Raw genomic sequence first — 23,733 nt, 5'->3', positions numbered from 1 at the left:
AATGAATGATTAATTCATTCAGACTCTCATTAGAAGATTGATTAGAATCCGAATCCATATTAAAGAGATCCGTATCCACATATAACCTACGAGCGATTATGAGGGTTATGTTTGGCGGTTACCGTCTTGCCGCTGCGGCAAAATCAAGAAATTTTGATTTTAACGCAAGGTTGACACAGGCGACTTGCGGCAGTTTTCTGATTAGTCCATATATCTGTCCGCACGGCGTTGCCGCAGCTCAACGCACCTATGGAGTCTTAGCTTTAGAGTAAATTCCCGCAGACGTTTATGAGGTTGGATGAAGGGCGAAGTGGACAGAAAAAAAAGTAAATACACGAGACATTCAAGTAGCTCTATCTCGGAAACAGTGGGGAATGGGACGTATATTCATATGAACATTTTTGCTTGAAATGCCCGATACTATCACCTCCCAGAATATTGACCCTTCCTCCTGGGACACCCTGTATACGTTATAGCCACAACTCGTGACGCATCGACGGGGCGATATGAGACAGCGGGATGATGATTCGGCCGTGTAAGACCATCGACGGTCGCACGGCATGACGCGCGCGATCCTCGGTGACGGCGAAATGCACACGACCGACCCGATCGATCGACCAGCCGACCGGATGCCACTTCCTGCTCACCCGGTCTCGTGACGCGAATCCTGCGTCCGCTCGCTCTTTCGTCTCCTCTCGCCTCGACCGAAATTCGATGCATTTGACCGCAAATCGGTTCTTTCTGCGGCGTGTCACAGCGAAATTCGGGTCGCCCGCCGACCTTGCTCCTCCTTATCGCACTTGTCGCGAGCAGGCCGAGCCGAGGTACGCCGGGACGCCTCGGATAAGAGGCCGGGGACTCTCGTTTCAACGACACGCCACTTATACCACGTACACATACGTCGGTTATGCCGCGAGAAGCGAGCGAGCGCTTTTATCATATCGGCGTGCATTATCGTGGCGCGGCCGCTAATTGGACGCGCTCCGCCAGCGTATATCTCGCGCTTTCTTCTAAGGACGTCGAGAGGAATGGATCCAGGATGTGCGCCACATATCGGTGAAATACATTATGTCTAGGTGCGCGCGCGATCTCTCGCCTACTCTCGGACGTGTCATGCTCTATTAGCGGGCGACAGCCTCGGAATGCGCGCGCGCGCGCGTTTTCGGTTTTCGTTTACTGTTATTTTAGAGAAACTCCCGCCGCGAGGATCCCGTGTCGCACGGCGGGAATTTCACCGAAGACGATCGCGGCCGACTTGGACTCCTCGCGCGTTCAGGCGAGCGACATAATAAATTTGCATACGACACAAAATCTGAATTATGCACGTGTTTCTTGAATTAAGAGACGAGAGGCGCATTTATCAAGGGATAAATGATTCCTACGCGTTCTATTTTGAGGATAAATAAAAAAAAGTATCTTGTTATTTAATTCTGAAGCCCCGCGCGTGTAATTGCAACAATTTTGATAATAATTACTGCTCGCAACTTCCGTAATTAATAGCGAATTCGGTTGCGTGTGCACTAGTGCGCACAGAGTGCACATTAAAGCTTGTTTACCGTCAATTCTTATATTTAAGGATTGCCTTAAATACCTCTTGAAATATTTCTTAAGGTCTGTGTCCAAGTTCTAGCATCGTGGACGCAGTCTTTAGGTTTCCGGTTTCACTACCGTTGTTGAATTTTAAGCTTAGCTCAATTCGTTCTTTGTCTCTTTTCAACTGTTACTTCAGAAAGAGACAAACACGAATTGAACCAAGATCAAAGTTAAGCGACGTTTGGTGGAACCGGGCCTTAGTAAAATGATCTGTGTTGCATCCGTACGGATTATTTTGTTTGGCTTTGTCTTAAATACTTAAAGAACATTTCAAATGCTTTTTGAACATGTATTTGAGACAAAGTTGAATATAAAAATGGACTATGAACAAGCCTTAGTGTGCACTCAGCGCGCACTAGTGCAAGCAATCGAATTCGCTACAAGGTATCGTTCACCACTGGGATTAGTAATTTTCAGAAAGTGCCTCGAGACAAAATTTCAGGTAACACCGTCCAACGAAAAGATCAATCTCGTACTACATCGCGAGAGGAACTTGGACACCCGGTGTGTCGTGGTCGCGCGTATTCCTCCAAGGTGAAGAAACGGTATGCGCGGTATGCGCGCACTCGCGCGTGCACACGGCGCGAGCGAGGAGGAACTCTTTCGCGCGCAGGCAGGCAGGCAGGCAGGCAGGCAGATGCAGTCGCATAAGCAGTGCGGTCGGACGAATCGCATTTTTCCGCGTCTTAATGCGTAGCGCGTCCATTCGAGAGTAACCCTTTCCGGGATAAAACGAAACGAGAGAACTCGCGCGCGCGCGCGCTGAAGACCAAATGACCGAGGAATTCAATTCGCGGTCAGCGGGCCGATTCCCCTCTTTAATCCAAATCGAGAAAGCCGAAGAACAAAATCGCAGACCGCATCGCGCGAGATCGAACGACGGTAAAATGAATTCCGTAAAAGAGTTTTGCATTTCTATAAAGCCAATTGAGAGATTACCTCTAACAAAGAATGTCGATAAAACAGACGGCTTTAGGATCCCCTTAATCCTTCGACGGTTAAGGAGACAAAAGGGGGCTGCGTCTCGCGCGTCAGGCACTCTCGCAAATGGCTGTAATTCACCGTCGTTTACACACATACGGACGACACGCGTACGAACGTCCGTCCTCGAAGGCGACGCGCCGCCGCGCCGATGCGTCGTCCGTCGCGTCGCCAAGGAACGGCGTGCACGGGAAGGGAAGCTATGCACGTTGCCCGCGTTTCCCGTACGGCACGTATCGTCTACGTGAGCGGTGGCGTGAATGCGCGCGCGGCTGCTGCATTGGCCGCATGCATGCGGCTCGCAAAAGGACGAGAACGCGACGCGTGTAACACCGGCAAGCGGATGCAACCTTGACGATCTTAATTTTATTGATTTCACGAGTTTAGGGAGTCTCGACTTTTCCTTCAAAGAAACGTCGAGGCATTTTGCCATTTCCGAGATAAACCGCTGACAAGAAGACAAGGCCCCCTCTGCGAAGAAATTTGCCTTATTAGTGAATTAGATTTTAATAAAATTTGTATACGAAAATTTTTCAAATGCAGGGTGTCCTACGATAACGACAGAAAAATACTCTGTCTTAACAATTTATGTTATAATCAATTCACAAAAATTTTATTCGTAAATTATGTTAACGAGATTCACCCTGGGACTCTCATTTTATCATCGTTCGAAAAGTTAAAAATTAAAATAAATTGAAGATAAAAAAGCATATGCAGTGCGGCTACTTGTGCGAAATATCTTTCATATTGCGAGACTCCGGTCTTCTTTTTAACATTTTTTTGTTTATTAATTTTCCGCAATTAGTGTATACTATGTTTAAAAAAGCCTCTCGTCTCAAAGAAAAGGAAAAAAGGAAACAAACAGAGACGTGACCGGCTGACTGCCTGGGCGTCTCGGATTTGACACCCTTTATCCGAGTTTAGGCTGGCGGCGGGTATTATTAGCCGACGTCGCATGCTTCCGTCTCCTTATAGCGCACAGGGGACAATGCTGGCGAGAGATATATGGGTAATATAACGACGGAATACGTCTGCTTTCGTCCATTTCGCGCGACCGCTGAAACCGAGATGACCACAAGTTCGAATTTCAGTAATGCATCAAAGATCAAGAATCGCTACGAACACAATTTCGAGAGAGTCTTCAAGATTCCAATACTGCACGTGAACATGTACAACTTACGACCTCAACTTTAATAATTTGACGAGGGAGATTAGCATTTCGAGAAAAAAAAACAGCTTTTCGCGCAAAGAATTATGCCTTCGAATTATAAACAGTGTTTCTCAAGATTTTAATAAAAATTGCCTCAGTGGTCGAATTGGTGAGACGCCCGCCTAGGGTGCAGGGAGGTCCGGGTTCAAACCCTGGCTAAGGTGATATTTTTTCGCAATAAACTGTCTCTAATTAAAATTGCCAGTTGTGTTGGTTATCAATTTTCCTACAATTTTAATAAATAATAAAACTTGTTCTGCAAGTTAAGGTGCAACGTCGGAGTAAAAGTCTGAAAACAAGTTGTTGAACTAATATTAAATTTATTGACTTATGGTATCGTAATGTCTAATCTTATCTCTCCACCAGAAGTGTCTTCAAACAATCCGTATGAATGAGGGCATTTTTCATGTGACTTGTGTTTGAGAACACATTGACGAAAACACCCTTGCGACAGTCCTGAAAAAGATCACGCAGGCCGAAAGAAGTGCCGTTTTTGTGCGAGCGTGTAACGACGTTATGGTTGTAAATCGGATCCTACACCCTCGTGGCGAGAGTTTGTAAACATGGTCGACGAGCTTGTCGCATTAGTTTAGCAATACTGTCGTCACTTCCGTCACGGCTAATCGTACAATCTGTTTCCTCTATTTTTCTCTGACCCGACAACGAGACAAATCAATCGAAACTTGGAGACGTAGAAAGAGACTTCGTCATCTGATCAATGATTATTTGTCCTCACAATGAATATCGCCATTATTATAAATATTTTCAGCATTATTATTATTTCTGTGTTGTTGCATCAAATTCCAATGCGCCATTCAAATTTAAACGTCGCTTTGCGTTAGCTTTATTCATCCTTTGTCTCTTTTCAACTGTCCTCTTGGGCCCGGTTTCACCAACATCGCTTAACTTTAAGCTTAGTTTAATTCGCTCTTTGTCTCCTTCCAACTGTGACTTTGGAAAGAGACAAACATGAATTAAACGAAGATTAAAGTTAAGCGACGTTTGGTGAAACCGGGCCTTAGGACCAATTTCACAAACATCAGTTAACTGCTCACCGAAGGTTAATTGATTCTTTGTCTCTTCTTAAATAATAAGACGACAAAAGATAGGGAGTCGACTGAACCCTAGTTAACAGTTAATCGATGTTTGTGAAACTGACCCGTAGAAGGAGACAAAGAACGAATTAAACTAAGGTTACAGTTAAGTTGGCGACGTTGGAGAAACCAAGTCTACAAGTTTTTAAATAGAATTCATTATATGTTATGTATCAATATCCAATTAACATTTCAACACAGGATGACATATCTATATATGAAATCAACTCCGATACAACATCTCGCAAACAAAAAATAGATCTTTTTACGTTATTGCAATTTACATGAATTAGCGTGTTGTGAATTTATTAGCTCGTACGATCTAATTTTATTAGTGCAACGCGGCGAGCACGATAACTCAATTGTTACGTCGCGAATACTTTCGGGTTTTACATTTAATATCCATGTGAGATGACAACACGAGAGAATTTCGCTTTATTACAATTGGCTTTTGTTTTCATTATTTTTTGTTACTTTCGTTCATGTTACATTAAAGAAAAAAATTCTCTTGCAATTCTTATTTCTCTAGTAATAATGACGGTAATAATACATTAATATAATCTCGTTTGAAAATATTTTCTACTATTGTTATTATCAAGCTAATAATATATAATACAACCGCCAAACCTAGAAAGTCAGCTTTTTATCGATAAAATGAATCATACGGCCACGAGCGGCTGTGGGTCATGAATCATGCTATTGTCAGTTAAATTCATTCGCATGGTGCGAGTGTGTTTCTACACGTGTATCTATTAAGTTTTCAGAAAATATGCACAAAGAGCACAACATTTTTGCTGCTACACTTCTTGGCACAGTTTGGAAATGTAATTCTCTTAATAACGTTGCTCTCTTGGCAGTACCAGATTAATCAATTGAAATGAAAACAAAAGAAAATGAGATATTTCTACACAATCGGATGGAATCCTGTTGTTCCCTTTGTAATGAGCGAGTTTCAACCTAACGCGCCGCTTCTCGCGTTAGATGATGTAACGAAGGTGTACGCCTGCATGCAGACAAGCAGACGATGGACCTTGACTGCGTGTGTATCTAGGCCGGAGGTCTCTCTCTCTCTCTCTCTCTCTCTCTCTCTCTCTCTCTCTCTTTAACCTCAGACCTAGATCGTCTCGCCTCGATCGCAACTACGAGAGACCGAAGAGAGACTCTTCATCCGACCGAGATGCCGGGTAAAGGTTCCAAAGTTCCATTACTTAAAAAAAATAGCTACTCTTTTTCATCTTTCTCTATCTCTCCCTCTAAAAAGAATGTTCAAATCACAGAAGAAATGACTGGATCAGAACGTTTTGACGATCGTAACTTTTCTCGTCGAATCCAGCAATTCTTTCTGGTATTTTCTGACATCCGATATACCGTGGTAAATGTTTCGGACGATGAATCGAAGGATTTTGCAAATTTGTGAAATATTTCCAACTGGGCCCTGCTTCTTGAAAGAATTACAACAATTTCCAATATAATTCTTCTTCTTCCTCCTCGTGTATTAGGCTTAAAGCCTGTTTTATCCAGTTGGCTCTGGTACTTTGAGCATTTGGTTTTACTTCATCTTCGGTAGGCTGCTAATCTTGCCGAAGGAAACCTCCCATCTGGCGGGCTACACCCCTAAAGGGGTGTGTATGGCAAGATACTCTCGGTGGTCGCCACTTTCCTTCGGGAGATTCCGAAAAAAACCAGCGGTGTCTGTGGACTCGAACTCGGATCTTCTCGTTCATTCGTTTTCTCTGCGCCACGCTTGCCACACCAATGTAATTTAGATTATAAATAACGTTTATAATCTACATTGTATGAAATTATATTGGATTTGTGGATATTATGAATATAATTTTCCGGATACAGCTCACGAATTATTACGTCGAATGAATCAAGGATCTTTGTTCACCGAAACCGGACGAATGTCGCGGCGGCACATCGTGGCCGATTCGATGTTCTTCACGAGTATCTCCTAGCGACGGCGATACGTTAGAAAGGCCCCGGCGCATCGGATAGACAGACGGACAGACGAACGGACGACCTTGACACCGGCGACCGGCGTCGTCATCGGGTACCGTTGCGCACCGCGTGCCGCCGGCCGGTTAACTTCGTGAATGGCGACCGCCGAGGAGGTGAACCGAGGCGCCCAAGTATGCAGGTGAAAACGATAAAGGTGCTCGCGTTCGCGCGGATCTCAAGGTTCAGCTGCGTCGCCAGGCAGCACGGCAGCCCGCGTTTCGCACGTTTCGCTCGCGTAGAACACGGTTAAAAACAAATCGATACCTGCAACAGAACGGGTGAGTGTTCGTAGGGGAGAAACCTTCGCGGTGAATCGGAAGGAGTTTCACCAAGTTGTTTTCGTACGCTTCTTGTGTTTCCAGCGCGAAATCTCTTGCGAACAATTCCGTTATCTGACGTTTCGGCGATTTGTATGAGCGATGTCAAGGCGATGTCTCGCAACATTGTGCAATTTTTCCACCTTGGAAATGACTTTTCTCGGAGAAGCAGTCTCGAGGAAAGATCCGCCATCTCGTGCCCGCGCGAAGGGCCCACCCTTGCTCGCCGCGACTTCGGCCGCACTGATTGCACAATTATGCACAATCGCGTATCTTCCCAAGGACCTTCCGCCGCGCGGGCTGGACTCGACCAGAGACCCTGCAATCAGAGACTGGCCGTAAGAGCTCGTCAAATTCCTGCGATCGTAACGATCGCAGAAGAGTGAGATGGCCTCTGCTTCTCTCTCACTCGCGGGAATTTGACGAACTCTTGTGGCCGGTCTCTGATCACCGGGTCTCTAAGACCCGGCCGGAAGTCTTTCCCGAGGAAACTCCGAAAGGAGTCAGGCGGTGAAGATGCCCTCGATAGACGCCGCGGACTCGGCGTAAGATATTGGCAGCGATGCGGAGGACGGCGAGCAGTCAGGGGGTTGCGTCAGAGCGGCAAAGGGGTGCGGTAGGGTGGAGAATAGGCGCAGCAAGGATGATATCGATTAACCACGGCGGCCGGCGCGATGCCGAAAGGACGTGGGGGGAGGGGGGGGGGGAGAGAGCCCTCCGCCCCTTTCCACCGGAAATCCCTCTTCGATCTCGTTAATCTCGTTTTCGCGCGCCTTCCGGTCTCGAAATAATCCCCAGTCGGCCGAACGCGATGGGGTGCGGAATGGAAGCGAGAGGGCGGGGTGATAATGACACTAATGCGGTCCGCGATACCCCGCGGAGCCGACAGGACTTTCCTTTCAGGGGAACACAATTCCCTCGGAAAAGATGCTAAAAAGCTACCCCCGACCTATTAGTTATTTATTATTCTCAGGTTGACGCTCGTGTTAAATGTCACTTTTTTTCAAGCTTTCTACCGACACTGGCCTGAACGTCCCGATCACCTTTTACTCGTTAATCGCAATTAATTCAGCTCGCTACTTACAATAACGTGATTACCCGCGATTAGGGATTTTCTACGTTTATTTACTTTTCTGCGAATTAATTTAATGCTTTCGATCACATGTACGCGGCGTTGTTGAGTTTTAAAAGGAAACAGATAGGCATAGATACTAAGTCGCGACACTCGATAACCGGAGTACGGCTTCGGTTTTGTTCTCGCTCCAGTGCTCACGGCAAAAACTTGGGTTCGCCGCAAAAACGAAGAGAAAAAAGAGAAGTTTTGCGGTGCCCGCCGAGTCGTTCACTCGGTGCAATGACTAGAATGCATCGTAACTGTCAACAACTTCAGCACCTGATCGGTCTCAAGTCTGTATTAGTCGTCCGTTATCTTATAAACGTTAAAAAAATAATTATCTGGTATTAATTGGAAGAAATACTAGGGAAATGTAAGCGTGAAATAAGAGCAATGCCTACAATCGGACGAATATTGAATATCTCGTGTTAAAAATACTGTAATGTTGAAGTATCGAGTATCAATCAATTTCGCGACGGACAAAATACAGTGTCAAATTTTCTCTCTTCACTTTCTGGGATGAAAACTTATCCTTCGACATAAATGTCTCGCACAGGAAGTTTTCCAGCGTGAATGAGGAAATGTCGCAGTCCGTTATATCCCGGCACAGGCTTCCACAGTAGAGAAATAGTTAATCCAACCTTTACGAAGAATCCGAGAGAAGATTCTAAGGTAAAGCCCCCTATTATGAGATAGGCTTCTAATGCGAGACAGCAGGTTGTCGGCGTCCAAATTCAATCACAAATCTTTCTTCACGACGATCTAACGGTAAACAGATTTCACTTCAAGAGCAACGAATCCGTGGTGGAACCCGAAGGGTAAACCGCTGAGGGCGTTGTGGCGTAGATTTGCGGCATCTCTCCGTAAGAACAAATGTAAACTCGATCCTCCCTGGAGGGATCCACGCGTAAGGGCCTGAGCAAAATTGACTGTCTTGTATTCTTAAGGGTCCAAAAACTATGCTTATCTCGAGGGGGAAACCGCTGACCAAAATCTTGTACACCAATGCCCATTAATGCCCAGTGGGTATTACTTTATCTTATTTTATCTTCATAATGCCCCAGCAGGGCCTTATGCCCAGCAATGCTGCAAATCTGTACATCACAATGCCCTCAGCGGTTTCCCCCTCGGCATAGCTTTTGGGCCGTTAAAGTGGAATGACCTCTTAAGTCACAAGACAGTTATTGTGCGTTGGGGCCTGAACAGAATGGCTGTCTTATACTCTTAAGACAGCCTTGTACTCTTATACTCTTGTCTTATACTCTTAAGACAATGTTTTAAGCCTTTGTCTTGAGTTAACGCACAATAACTGTCTTATGTCTTAAGAGTACAAGACAGCCATTCTGCTCAGGCCATTACTTTAAGGCAAAGATTTAAAACGCAAAGCATTGTCTTGACAGTACAAGAGACAGCCATTCTGCTCAGGCCCTAACTCTTTACGATATGCACGTGTAAAGATAATCGATGCCGTTTTCCGTCTCTATTATGTTATTTCGGATTACAAAGCGCAATCGCATTGTGACGTGACGAGGGCAATTTAAGCGAATGCGATTAAACGGCGCATCGACCTGCCGCTTGACTTGAAGAATCGCTCCTCGGAGAATCTTGATTAAATATTTGACGAGCAGAGTTTAAAGTACGAAAAGATGGCTACCGTCTCTCCGGCTCCGATTGTACCCGGCAAATTTCATCGTTCATCGTGGCGGCGATTATGCAACCCGACGAAAAAAAAAAAAACATCGATGAGACGAAGCGCCGATCAATCGTGCCGAACGCATTCGTATGCGCGCGTTTAACAACGACGATAACGAACGATTCTCCGACGATTTGCAGCCCGTCGAGGGAGCCTCGCGCTAATGCCGAACTTGACCAAGTCGAAAAAGTACACGGAGAGAATTTTCTCTTAAAATTTAGCCTGGAAATCGCGGGACAACGCGGCACTTTCAAGAACGTTAGGGGAGTTTTTTGAAACTTTACCATACATTTCACTAGCAATAGCATTTATTATGCATTTTAATAGTAACATGTATGGTAAAGTTTCAAGAAACTCTCACAGAGTTCCTCGAAACGCCACGTTGTCCCGCGATTACACGATTCTCAGGGTAAGCTTTAAGAGAAAATTCTCCCCGTGCGGGCAACGGAAGAAAAAAAAGATGCGACCGGCCGTGGCAAACGGAGAATTCGATCGGGGACGTAAAAGAGTTACACGTAAGATAAAACTCGCCCTTGAGGATTACCTGGGGAAATCGAGAAGTTAATTCTCGCAAGGACGCTCGTGCGACAAATAAAGTTTCAGAACTGTTTTATTGTTTCGTAAAGCACGGCCGTCCGATCACTTATCGCCGCCGCGTATCGGAGCGCGATAAAAAAAAAATGCATAGCAACGGCGACAGGCTGTAAAGAACGTCGGAAAATTGGGAAGATAACGGGTGCCCCCGCCGCGTCGACGAGGCAGCTCGAAGAGACATTAACTCGTCGTTAGGAGACTTTCAAACCCGATGGAAATCCGCGCGCGTTCGCTTTCTCTTTATCTCGCGCGATTGTATTATCAGCACCTTCGATAAGGACACAAACAAAATGGCACGGTTATCTGTCTGGAAAGAAAAAGAGAGAAAAAAAACAGAACAAAGACAGAAGTTTTGTGCCGGGATACGATGCGCGACCGATCTTATCCGGTTCTTCGAACTTGGGCGCGATTCCGTTGACGATCGATCGCTGCGTGTTCGAGGAAACAAAGTGCACTCTCGCGATAACGTCTCTCTCTCTCTCTCTCTCTCTCTCTCTCTCTCTCTCTCTCTCTCTCTCTCTCTCTCTCTCTTTTTTTTTCTTAGGGTTAATTGCACTCGTAGAAGGAGCTGTAAAGCCCGATATTTCTTTGTCTGGCCGTTGTTACTTATCTTAAAACGGAAACCTATTCTGACGAGACCGGACCCTGTTTACTTTATCACATTATCTTACTTTATCCCATTTATCTTCTTCTATTTTATGTTATTTTTGTAATGACCCAGCAAGGTCTAGTGCTCAAACTAATGCCCTCAAAAATGCCTAGTAACGCCACAGCGGTTTCCGCCCCTCGGTAGCTGCCATAGCTAAAAACTGCTATGTGGCAACTAAATTTCAATTGTAAGATATGGACAGCTAATGTTTCGTTGTGATAGCTAAATATTTTGCTGCTGTGGCTATTGTGTCAGGTCGGTGCTACATTGATCGTATCGTAGCCTCACGAATCATATAAGATTCGACCAATCAGATATATTGTGCCTATGATAACTAGTATGCCCACTCTGTCATTTGTCTTGTTTCGCGTCGATCCCTTCTGCGCATCCGCCATTATTTTGGTGAAGCCAATGAGACGGATGTTGTATATGTGGTAGTGAGACAGTGCGACAGGGATTTTATACCGAACCGCAAATGGCGAAATACCACGTGATCGAAACCGAAAAGATCAAAGGACCGACAGTGGCCACACTAGTTATACTATGGTTACACTATGGCTCAACTGTTCTTGAATTAAGGACAGACTCGCGGAGCTCTTTAAATTCGCGCGTTCGCGTACGCACACGTGCGTTGCCAAGTGCAAGGTGTCCGATACATAATGCGACGCTCATTAACCGCAGGGTATTGCCTCGCGGCAATTAATGCGCGATCTGAAGCTAATTAATCGCGCGCAGTCGCGCTTTCCGCAATTTCTCACGAGAAACGATTTCGCGATCGTCATAGTGTCGGGATTAACTTCTACACGCGTACATCATTCAAGCCTCACAGGATTATTTTTATCGTGCGCGTTATTTACGTTACATTATTATTAGAGTCTCGTATTGCATAAACAATGTCGATCCTTCTCGCGTACGTGCACCGCGCTAGTTGCAAACATTTTACTTATTACACGCTCTACGAATTTACTTCAGTCAAGTAGTTCAATTGTAGTCTTATTCATTGATGCCTGGACCTCAGTTTTACCAGGATTCACATTTTCAGAATCTTTATTCCCATGTATACATCGATGAGTTTCAGGCTGCGGTACACGCAGCTTCTACTGAAGTCTGTGGCAGTACCATAGACATAATTTATCTAGACCGAGCATTGAGCAGTAGGGGTAGAGGTTCACGTAGAAAAGGACAAATTCTACTTTGTGCTAGAGACCCTGTAATCAGAGACTGGCCATGGGAGTTGGTCAAATTCCCGCGAGTGAGAGAGAAACATAGACTATCACACTACGATCGTAGAAGAATGAGATAGCCTATGTTTCTCTCCCACTCGCGGGAATTTGACGAACTCCTATGGCCAGTCTCTGATTACAGAGTCTCTAGCACAAAACAGAGTTTGTCCTTTTCTACGTGAACCTCTAACCCCACTGGTCAAATGAAGGCAAACGCTCGGTCTAGATAGATCATATCTACGGGTAGTACATAATCCATACAGCCTGAAACTCGGTGATTTGTATAGATGAGAAATATGATGATAAAAATGCAGGTCCAGACATTAATGAACAAAACTGTACGCGTTTAGAGACTAACTTCAGTTTTCACCGACGTCGTTTAACTTGATCTTAGTTCGACTCCGTCCTTCGTCTCTTCCCGACTGTCCTCCTAGGAAAAGACGAGGAATGAATTGAGCCAAGATTGAAGTTAAACGGCGCCGGTGAAAACGAGCCTCGGACGCTTACGTGCGAGGCGCCCCAAGAGCACGACGGTGACGTCGGGCCCACCCGGTATATGGATCGCCCAATTATCGCACCGTGGCAGAAACCGCGCGCATAAAAGAAATCTAAATCGAGACGGAGCTCGTCGCTGAAGAGATGAACAGCTGTTTTGTACAATGACTCCTCCCGGCGACGACCACGGCACAGTGGCTTGAACCCGTTCGTCGCGCGCGATAACCTCTCGACGACGACGACGACGAGGATGACGAGGACGACGATGACGACAATCAACCGGCGACAAGAGTCTCGCGTGCCGTTTCGTCGAAACGAATAGATTGTTAATAAATAATCTAGCGAGACTGTACGTTCCTTTCCTCGGTAGAACACGACGGTGGCGTGAATTTGAACCTTCCATTTATTTACGGTAGTGCCATAGACATAATGTATCTAGATCGAGCATTGAGCAGTGCCCCTTCACGTAGAAAAGGACGGGAGACAACGAAATAGCACAAACTAGAGATCCTGTAATTCAGAGGCTGGCCATAAGGATTCGTCAAATTCCCGCGAGTGAGAGAGAAACATAGGCCATCTCTCATTCTTCTACGATCGTAGTGAGATAGTCTATGTTTCTCTCTCTCACTCGCGGGAATTTGACGAACCCTTATGGCCAGTCTCTGATTACAGGGTCTCCAGCACAAACAGAGTTTGTCCTTTTCTACGTGGACCTCTATCCCCACTGCTCGATGCTCGATCTCGATATATAGTACATATTGTGTCTATGGCACTACCGTAAATAAACAGAGAATTAAAATTCACGCCTCCGTCGTGTTCTTGAATAGCTCTCGTTCTTGGGAGAGAATGTTGAGGGATTTGTGGGACTCCCCCGAGTATTTTAAAGGCCTGAAGATTCAACCGACCGAGTTTTTGTCCTATTCTACGCGAACCTCTACCCCCGGCTGCTCAATGCTCGGTCAGTTGAATCTTCGGGCCTTTTAAATACTCGGGGGGAGTCCCAGAAATCCCGGAAAATTCTCTTCTAAGAACGAGAGCTATTTAAGAGCCGAGCGCTACTCGGCGACTTTCTTGACTTTTGGGATCGGCTTCCGTGTTTCTCAAGAATTAATTACCGGCCTCTCTCTCCCCTCCCTCCCCCGGTCCAAGGGACAGCGAACTGCCCATTGAATTTCTAGCATTTGGCGTCTCAGGTTCCGAACTAAAATTAGCAACCTGTACAACCGAGAGAACGCCGTTTGCAACTTGCAGCGCGCACTGTCCGCCGCCGAATTCCTACTCTCGTCTAGCGAGACGCATGCCTTTCCAGACATCTTTTTCGACCCCCGCTCTTGTTCTCGCCAACGGGTTTCTCGTTCCAACACTCACTTCGAAATTACCTTGCCGCGCGCGGTGCCACGCGCGCCGCGTTACTTTTTAGATACCGCGCGCTCTCGCACACCTCGCGCTAATTCCACGACTTGGACTCGAGCTCCCTCTTATCCGCCGAGATATGGGAAACAAGATACATTTGGCTAAATTTGCATTGGCTCTCGAGTGATCGCCGTGCGCGCAGCTGGAGACTCTACGCGAAGAGAATTTCTCCTTTAGAATTCACCCCGAGAGTCGCCGTGGCATTTCGAGGCGCATTACGGCGAGTCTTTCGAGATTTACTGGCGAAATTTAAAAAAAAAAACTCCCCCTAAAGCTCGTCAAAACGCCGCGTCGTCCCGCCATTTTCACGACCGATTTTAAGAGTGAAATTCTCTCCGCGTGATTACGCGCATTTTTGCCACACACCTCCGCGCCGTATCGCGAGAAATGCTTGGCGATTGAAAGGTCAACACCGTGTTGCTCGCGTATACATTCAACATTCCGCAATTTGTATCAGTAACAGATTGTCGATAACAACGATGCGCGCTCGCTGGTGGCTGAGCCTCGCAGATAAGCCTCGTATCGCGCCACTTTGGGACACCCGGAACGCCATCCATTGTCCAAGTGTCGGGCAAGAATGTCGGCACTTTCGGTCGTTTCGGGGGGCGAAAAGCGGACGGTAAAAATAGGGAGCCCCGGCGTCGACCCGTCGATCGCGGCCGCGAGTGATCAGACTCGCTTATCTCGCGGGCGAATTCATTGTCGACTAGTAAATAGGCGCCGGGGCCCGAAGATACAGCAAAATAAAACGCTGCGGGCGCGCGTACATCCGAGGGAGACGTATCGATGTCCGCCGGCGGCTCGTAGGGCCGCGCCGGCACGCAGGATTACGAGAAAAGAGGGAAATACGTGGCCGAAAGGGGGCTCGGGACGGATCGGGTGTTCGCGAGAGGGCAAAAGAGGAGCGCGGCCGAGAGGGGGAGAGAGAGAGAGAGAGAAAACGCGGATGGCGCGGGGCAACGGAGGGAGGGTTACGACGGGCATAGCGAGACGGTCGAAAGAGGCACGGACGGACGGGCAGACGGATGGACGGACGGACGAATGGACGGGCTGGGCGGGGGAGGGAACGGAGCGGGCGGGCGGGCGAGCGAGCGAGAGAGAGAAAGAGCCGACTGGGTGGGGCAGCAGCCAGACGCCCCGCGGCAAACTGTCAAACTACACCGGCGGTTCCGCAAGCCGTCCTCCGTCCTCGTCGCCGTCGGCCGCCCCCCATGATTAAAACTCACCATGGCTTTTCCGCGGAGAGTGCGCGAGCGCGCGCGCGCGCGTGGCGCCTCTACCAGCGGGCGGGTTGCGCGCTCCCGCACGCGCGCGGAAACGCGACTTTGGGAAAGCGCACACACCGTGGGAAGAGGAAGGTGGGAGGGAGGGCGGAAGTTTAAGGTTAGGTCGGGCGTTCCTCCTGCCCGCGACGTATTCGCGCTTCTGCGCTCGGGGACGGGTGTCTATTTGGAGAGGCGAGGGACAGCCGGTCCCGCCGCCGCCGCCGCCGCCGCCTCCTCGCGAGCGAGTTCTGCAACCAAGGGGGCACCGTTCTGTTTCCGATAGAAGCGAGGGGGCCGGAAACGGAAGCGCGGAGGCAACCGGACGCGGTGGATCGCGAGAGATTCGCGAGATTGGATTATGCGCGGAATTCACGCGCTCGGGCGGAGAAAGGGTCTCTTTGGGTCCTGGGGGGGGGGGGGCGGGGGGACAAAAATTGGAAGATTCGCGCAAAGCGACGCGATAACGACGAGGGGATTGGGGGGGGGGGGGACACAAAGCGCGGACACGGGCATCGAGAACTCGTCGTCGCGCGCGCCACGTTAGCACGCGCTCGCGCGCACGACGGAGCTGCGCGAAGTAAGCGGCGAGTTGCACGCGCACTGCGCACCCGCCGTCGCCGTCGATCGGCTGAGAGGATCGGGAAAGAGAGAGAAAGAGAAAGAGAGATAGAGAGAGAGAAAAAGAGAGCGTACGTGTATGCGTACGTTCGCAGACGTTGGTGTACTCACCATCATTTTATAATTGATCTTCCGCGCGGCCACGTTTTCCATTCTCACGGACATGGTCGCGACCCCGATGTGGCTGTTGCTGCGGTAGGTAGAGGAATCCGTCACGTCGCCCGTCGCCGGTGGGACGATACCAGCTACGGAGCCCGCGATGATAATAACAATAACAAAATACGCCGGCGCGACGCTGCGCAGCCTAAAAACCACCGTCAGCCGCCGTCGCCGCCGGTCGCTTTCGCGCCGCCACTCTGGTTCCTTCACCTCCTCCTCCTCCGCCGCCTCCCTTTTTACCTCCCGCACAGCCGCCGCCGCCTCCTCCACTCGTTCGTCGGCGCTTCCTCGCCGTTCCTTCGCACGTCCTCGTCCGCGCCGCGGCCGACGACGTCGTCACTTGCCGCACTGCAACACCGCGCGACGAGTCTCCTCCTCGTTCACCGGCGACACCGATGGGACAACTGAGCAGAGAAAATCACACACTGTAGCGCGCGCTCGCACGACACGCACGACGCGACACGACACTACACGACACGCACGCACGGACGGACGGATCACTAGACGCGAATTCGTGCACTCTCTCTCGATCGGCTGGCGGAAACCGGAGTGAAGCGGAGAGCGGAGAGCGGGGGGGGGGGGGGAGAGAGAGCGAGAAAGAGAGAGAAAAGGAAGGAGAAACCGGGTAAACGAGGAAAGGGTACGTGTGCGAGGCCGGCGACGTAGCGTAAGAATACCGGGCGAGACGCTGCCGCTCGGCGTGCAGCGACGAGGGATGGCCCAATGGCGGCGTAGGAGGGGGTGGAGAGGGTAGGGACCGTACTTTATGGTTTTAACGGGCCAGCCGCCGCCGCCGCCGCCGCTGTTGTCGTCACCGTCCTCGTCACGCCAAATCCGACGCGATGATAAATCACTTTGCGCACGTCGCAATGAGAGAGACGCCGGATACGCGCGAGCGCGAGAGAGAGAGAGAGAGATAGAGCACCTCCGAGAGAAAGAGCGGACGTGTGCACGGTTAGAAACAAGGAAGAATGCAGGAGGGAGGGGGGGGAGAGGGAGAGAGAGCGCACGTACGTCGGCGATTCCAAGCGCGAGGAGGAAGAAGCGAGACGGGACGAGAGAGAGTGGGGGCTGAGAGAAAGAGACGGAGAGAGAGGCCGCTGCCGATCCGATGGCGATGCGAGCGACGGATGTCAAGAGGGTGTGTCGTGACGGTGTGGAGCGCACTTTTCACCGATTACCACACATTTATCGCTTTTAAATTACCGCGCAGCACGCACCGGCGGCCGGTCGGTCGGTCGGTCGATCGATTGGTCGGTCGGTCCCGGTCGTGCTGCACTCTCGCCGTTCGCGTACCTTTTCCCCGTCGCTCGACGACGATTTTCCCCTCGTTACTCTACGCGCGTATATCGAACGAACGAGCGCACGAACGAGCGTACGGACGGACGAAGAAACAAACGAGTGCACTCGCGCCACGCATGCACGCACACCGCACACACCCGACGAGGGTTTCCCCCGGAGAGAGGAAGGGAAACGGAGAGAGATGAAGAGAGAGAGAGAGAGAAAAAGAGCGCACGCCGCGTTGCGCCGCACCGCGCCGCGAAACGGAGGGACTCGACGGCGCCCGCGACCGACCGTAAACCTGCACCGAGCGAGTGTAGAACCGAGCCGCGCCGCGCCGCCGCTTATCGGCCGCTTACTCGTTTCAGGCGCGCTGCCGCCGCGTTGCCGCCGTAGCCGCCCCGGCCGCCACTGTCGCCGAGCGTCGCAGGCGGCGTCGTCGGCACGAACGCGCGGCCGACGATCCTCGTCGCTCCGTACCCGCGGGGAACGCGACCCGCGGAGCGTCCCCCTCGCGCCGAGCGCGCTCTCGACGTCGACGTTGCCGTTGCCGCCGTCGCCGTCCCCGTCCCCGGCCCCGTCCCGGCCGTTACGACAATCGCACTACTCGGCTAACTTGGCCTAGTCGCTTCACGGGGCACACACGCGCACCAGCACGCACGCACGCATACATATACACACACGTACACACCACGGCCGCTCCTTTTTCCCCCGATACTCTCTGCCGTCGCTTCCTCGTTCACTGAGTCGTCCTCCTCCTCCTCCTCCTCCTCCTCAGCTTCTGCCGCCGCCGCCGCCGCCTTCTTCGCGGTACAACGGAAAAACCGGCGGCTCTCTCCTACCTCAACGGTCGTAGAAATTACACCGCGTTGCTGCCTCGCGGCGCCCGAGCACACACATACACACACACACACACACTACCTTTTTTTTAATTTTACGGCACGTTATTACAAAAATAGAGCTTGCGTGTGGAGCGTGTAGAGTGTCTTTCTTTCTCTCTCCCCCTCCGTGTGTTTCCCTTAAATAAGATTAATGTACAATTGGTTAATTGTTACTATAGGAAACATTTAGTGTGTGTGTTGTCTTGTAGGTAGAGACTAAGCTACTGCCCGGCGAGGTGCGCCCATCTTGCCCGAAACTGAGGGTAGTCGCCGACGGGCGGCGCCACCCTCGCCCGCGACCGAGCGCCGGGGGCTCCGGCGGCCGCGCCCGTCTGCGCTGCCGCCACCCAACACACGCGCGGCCGCGCCGAGCGCGCGGCCGTGGCCGCGAGCGAGAGGGAGCGAGCGCGGCCGCCAGGGGCGCGACGGGGACGCCGCGAGCCGGTGAGCGCGCTACGCGACGAGGCGGGGCGCGGGGCGGGGGCGAGGGCGAGCCGGCGGCGCGGCCGAGATTCGACGCGCCGCGGTTGGCAGCCCTGGCGAGTGCGCGGAGCGCCGCGACGGCGGTGGCGGCGGCGGCGGCGGCAGCGGCAGCGGCCGGCTGGAGGGGGCGAGATCTGGCGAGCGGGACGGGGCGGCGGGCGGGGAGGGGGAGGACATTCATTACGCTCGCCGCTGCGGGAGAGTCCTGCCGAATTCTCTCCCGACGCCGATCGTTTTCGCTCTGGCACGAGGAGAGCGCCCAGCGCCGTCCGTGCCTACCGCGAAAAAGCGGGGAGGAAGCGGGAGAAATGCCCTCGTCTAGGTACCATAGGTGAGCCGAGCGGCTCGGGGGAGAATGTCGGGCGGACGGCACGTCTCGTTGCTAATTAAAGGTTCGGTACCGCCGAAGTAAGCCCCGCAATAAAGTGAAAACGTGAAGAAAGCCGAGAGAGAGAGAGAGAGAGAAGGAGGAGGAGGAACGCCGAAGAGGGTTGGGTGGCGGCGCGTACGCTGCTCGCACCCCCCCCCCCCCCGCTCTTCTCCATTCACCGTGGCCGAGCGAGAGAGATCGAACGGCGTGTTTAGTCTGCCAGGGGAAAAATAAAAAATACAAAGACAAACGCGTGAATTATTGCCGTCTCGAGCGCGCGAATCGATGAACGCGTCCCGTCCGGTGATAACGCGAGAAAATGGAGATCCTCCGACGGTACGTCGCGGCCGGGACCCTCCGCGGCCGCGAGGGTTCGTTCAACTCTCGATTCTAATCGTCGCGGCCGAGGCTGTTTTAATAATTCGCGTGGCGCGCGCGTTCGTTTGTACACAATAGGCTCGGCCGCGCGCGCCAAGTCCGCTCCTCTCTAGGGAGTTTCCGGAATTCGCGGCCGGCTACCTGAAACGGACGAGCCGCCGGGAGGAAGCGAGACGCGGCGGGAGGGACGGAGAGAGCGAGAGGAAGAAGCCGCCGGCCCTCGCGCTCTCTTTCCGCGGGCCGAAGGATCGATTGTTCCGGTCCTTTCGCCGTCTCTCCGCAGGGGTGCTCTCCCCGGTTGAGATTTCGCACACCCGGCCGGTAGAGACTCGCGCCGACTGCCGCTTCTTTTCTCTCGCTCGAGAAAAACTCCCCCCCCCTGCGCGAGCGTTGGACGGACCTTCAACGCGCGCGACCATTTTCCCGCTGATGAGACACAGAGTCGCTGTTTCGGCGAAAGTGAGAAAAGAACGGGGAAAAACGAGGGAGAAACGCGGCGTCTCGTCCCGCTCCGGAACGGGGAGTCCATGTTGGATGTGAAAATCGTGGAGCGAAAAGACGCCGACGTTCTAACTCTCGTTGAAATAATTGACTCGCGCCTCGCGGTATTTTTGCCACGTTCGAGCGCGATCAATTGGTTTGCCGTTCGCCTCGTCACCGAAACGCGGACGATTAAAAGCGCGAACGTCGGTCGTTCCGAACGCGTATACTCACTCGCGGAGCCTCGGGGCGGGGGGGAGTAAATTGCGGGTAAGTAAATAAATAATATTGTAACCCAATTGGGCAAAAATTTGTATACATTAGCGACGTCGCGCGAAACGATATTTATCGGACGACAGGGGCGGTTTCCTCTTCTCGATCTCCCTCCTCTCCATACACGCGCCCCTCGCGCTATCCGTCCTCCCGCCAACCCTGCCGTCTTTCTCTTCCTCTCCCTCCCCTGCCCCCTCTCGCTCCCTCCTTCGCTCCGTGGAACGCCAAGTTCCTTCGCACCTTGGTCGCGGAGCGTGAGCGCATTTATCGATCGATCGCAGAACGACCTCGCTCACGTCTCCTACTCCTCCTGGAGGTCAGGAGTCGGCGGGCTGGATTTTTCCTCCCTCCCTGCCGCGCGGTTTTCTCTTCTTTTCCTCGCGACGCGATGCGACGCGACGCGGCGCGGCGCGGCGCGGCGCGGACAGCATCCCTCCGCCGCACCGCCGCGACGCCCCGCGCCCTTTGCCGGTCGTCGACTCGCCGACTCACCGTGCGCGTCTCATTGACGAGCTCAGCGCCACGCGAGTAAATCGATGCCGCAATCGTCGCGGGGAGATAACGATCCGGATCGCGCGTTAATCCTGGGCTACTGATAGGGAATCCGGTTGCTCGCACTACCCTCTAAAAGTCAATCAGTGAATTATCACTGAGAACGGTGAATAGTCGCAATGTGTGTACCATTGCAATTTTCAGTAGTATATTTACCGAGGGGGAAACCACTGAGGGCATTGTGGTGTGCAGATTTGCGGCATTACTGGGCATTACTAGGGTTTACTAGGCATTTTTTGGGCATTAGGCCTTGCCGGGGCATTATAAAGATTAAAAAATATAAAACAAGATGAATAAGATAACATATATAAGATAAAGCAATGTATATTTATAACTGTAAATCACTGTTTACTGTTTTCAGCAATAATTGTAGACGTGTAATATGTAGACTGCGCATGTTGGCTGCGGAAGTGTACAAACTTTAGAAAGAGACAACATGCTTTCAACAGCACCCTCTCTTAATATCTGGAATGGGGCAAAAATACTCTTCTGCTACCCCCACTACTTCACTAGACAAAGCTGAGGCTATGCTGTTCAACACCAGCTATCTCGTTCCAAGTTAACTCAGTTAACAAGAAAATGAAAAACCGGACCTAAGAGAGAGGTAAAGTAAACGTTAAAAGTTAACAATCTATTATGTAACTAAGTTAAGTTAAAATTATTTAACTTTTTAACGTAACTTTAATCTTTTTAACTAGACACTGCTAGACACTATCCAACCCTGGTGATAATCCACTGATTGACTTTCAGAGAGCAAGGCTTGTCTAATGAATGCGCTATTATTTACGTTGGTAACGTCATTCCTAGACATTACCGAGGGCCAGTTTCACAAATGTCGTGTAACCGCTAGCCAAAGGTTAATTGATTCTCCGTCTCTTCCTAGATGACGAGATAAAAAAGATAGGGTGTCGGCTCTGGCTAACAGTTAACCGACGTTTGTGGAACCACCCTGAGTTTGTCAGTTCAGAATAACCTGCCACGCTTGGGGAAAAGATCGTCGCCAAACACCCTGTATATTGTATGATGCTCCGTGCCAGACAATCCCTTCCCTCTCCCCCTGCCCCTTCCCAGAATCGCTATCCTGCTAAGCGGTACACCATGCGCGCTGTGTCGCAGGCGTCGCAGCGCGGTCGTCTGCCACTCGCGGGGGCTCGTCGTCATCGAGGACGCCCGGCGTCGTTGCCGTCTTAGGGCCAGTTTCACAAACGTCGTTTGACTTTAATCTTAGTTTAATTCATGCTTGTCTCTTTCTAGGGTGACACTTGGAAAGAGACAAAGAACGAATTAAGGTAAGCTTAAAGTTAAGCGACGTTGGCGAAACCAGGCCTCAGAGAACAAGATAGAAAAAGATAGGGAGTCGACTGAACCTTAGTTAACCGATGTTTGTGAAACTGGCCCTTAGAGAAGAAGATAGAAAAAGGTTGGGAGTCGACTGAACTCCGGTCAACAATTAACCGACGTTTGTGAAATTGGCCCTTGGGACCAGTTTCTCAAACATCGGTCAACTGTTAGCTAGGGTTCAGTCCACTCCATATCCTTTTCCATCTTATTATTTAAGAAGAGACAGAGAATCAATTAACCTTCGGTTAGCAGTTGGCCGATGTTTGTGATACTAGCCCTTAGTGATCGGGCCCGGTCCATCTCGAATCTCGCCGGATTCGTTCGTTCCCGTCGCCTTCGCGCCGAGAGAGCAAGACCGTCGTCGTTTTGACCGATGTCTCCTCTCTCGCGTCTCTTACTGTCGTACCTCTCGCTCTCCTCCACCTCCTCCACCCCCTTCCGCCTCTCTTTCTTGTCATCGTAAACGCACACAGTCCCACACATCACGGTCAAGGTCGTTAGCCTTCGTTCCTCGGCATCAGCCTCCTCCTGCGAGTGCACCCTCCCTCCTTCCCGCCTCTCTTCCGCGCTTATTCCAATTAATACTCCCTCGCGAGAATGTCGGGTACGTTTTTAAGTTCGGTCGCGAAACCAGAAGCCGCCTGCTTTGCGCGTCCGCCGCTTACGTGCGTTAAGTCAACCCTAAGAGGATTTTCTGTTGCCGTTCAGCTCGAGTGTCACTGTTTCCCAGCTAGTCCGGATAATTGGTGTCTCTTGATCTTGTATAGCGGTGTCGATATCAATGTTTATAATAATCCCGGGGAAAAATGGAAATATCTCATTGTATCCAATTCTAAAATCATCAGAGAGCTCTTCAGAGACCTGACACTTTTGTTGAATATTCAGTGTTATTATCTATTGAGGTCTAATTATGTTCTCTTAGGAATTTAATTGTAGATTTAGTCAGATCTCAATAGACAACGTCGAACATTCGAGGAAAGTGTCAAATTCCTGAAGATCTGATGATTTTTCGCATTGGATCTCATGAGATGTAATCGTAAAACAACGAACAAGGTGATATTATGGCCCACGTAGATTTGTAGGAAGCGAAAACTGCAGGCTTCTATATTTGATAAACGCTTGAAACTAAACGAAATCTTTGCGTAGTGTAGAACGATCGGAGCTCGATCGGCCCGAGATGAGAGCAGCACTTGGGACATTCCGTTGCTGCCACTCGTGCGAACAGGTTCCCGAGCGATTGGAAAAAAGAAAACGATGAAAAAAAGGGAGGAAGAA

General features: G+C 50.5%; 1 protein-coding gene across 1 annotated transcript in view; it reads right to left on the bottom strand.

Moving 5' to 3' along the window:
- LOC105562877 (protein alan shepard) overlaps window positions 1–22,941 on the bottom strand; it is a 40,057-nt gene extending 17,116 nt beyond the window's left edge. The window contains exon 1 of the mRNA XM_012014022.1: window positions 22,698–22,941. Coding sequence (XP_011869412.1) covers window positions 22,698–22,941 — 244 coding nt within the window. The remainder of the gene's footprint in view (window positions 1–22,697) is intronic.
- Between the last annotated feature and the right edge of the window lie 792 nt (window positions 22,942–23,733).

Source organism: Vollenhovia emeryi, unplaced genomic scaffold (genome assembly GCF_000949405.1).
Source record: "Vollenhovia emeryi isolate VEMERY1.0 unplaced genomic scaffold, V.emery_V1.0 DF939183.1, whole genome shotgun sequence".
NCBI classification, from domain to species: Eukaryota; Metazoa; Arthropoda; class Insecta; order Hymenoptera; family Formicidae; genus Vollenhovia; species Vollenhovia emeryi.
Note: the sequence above shows the minus strand (reverse complement) of the source record. Positions and strands in the feature narration are given on the sequence as shown.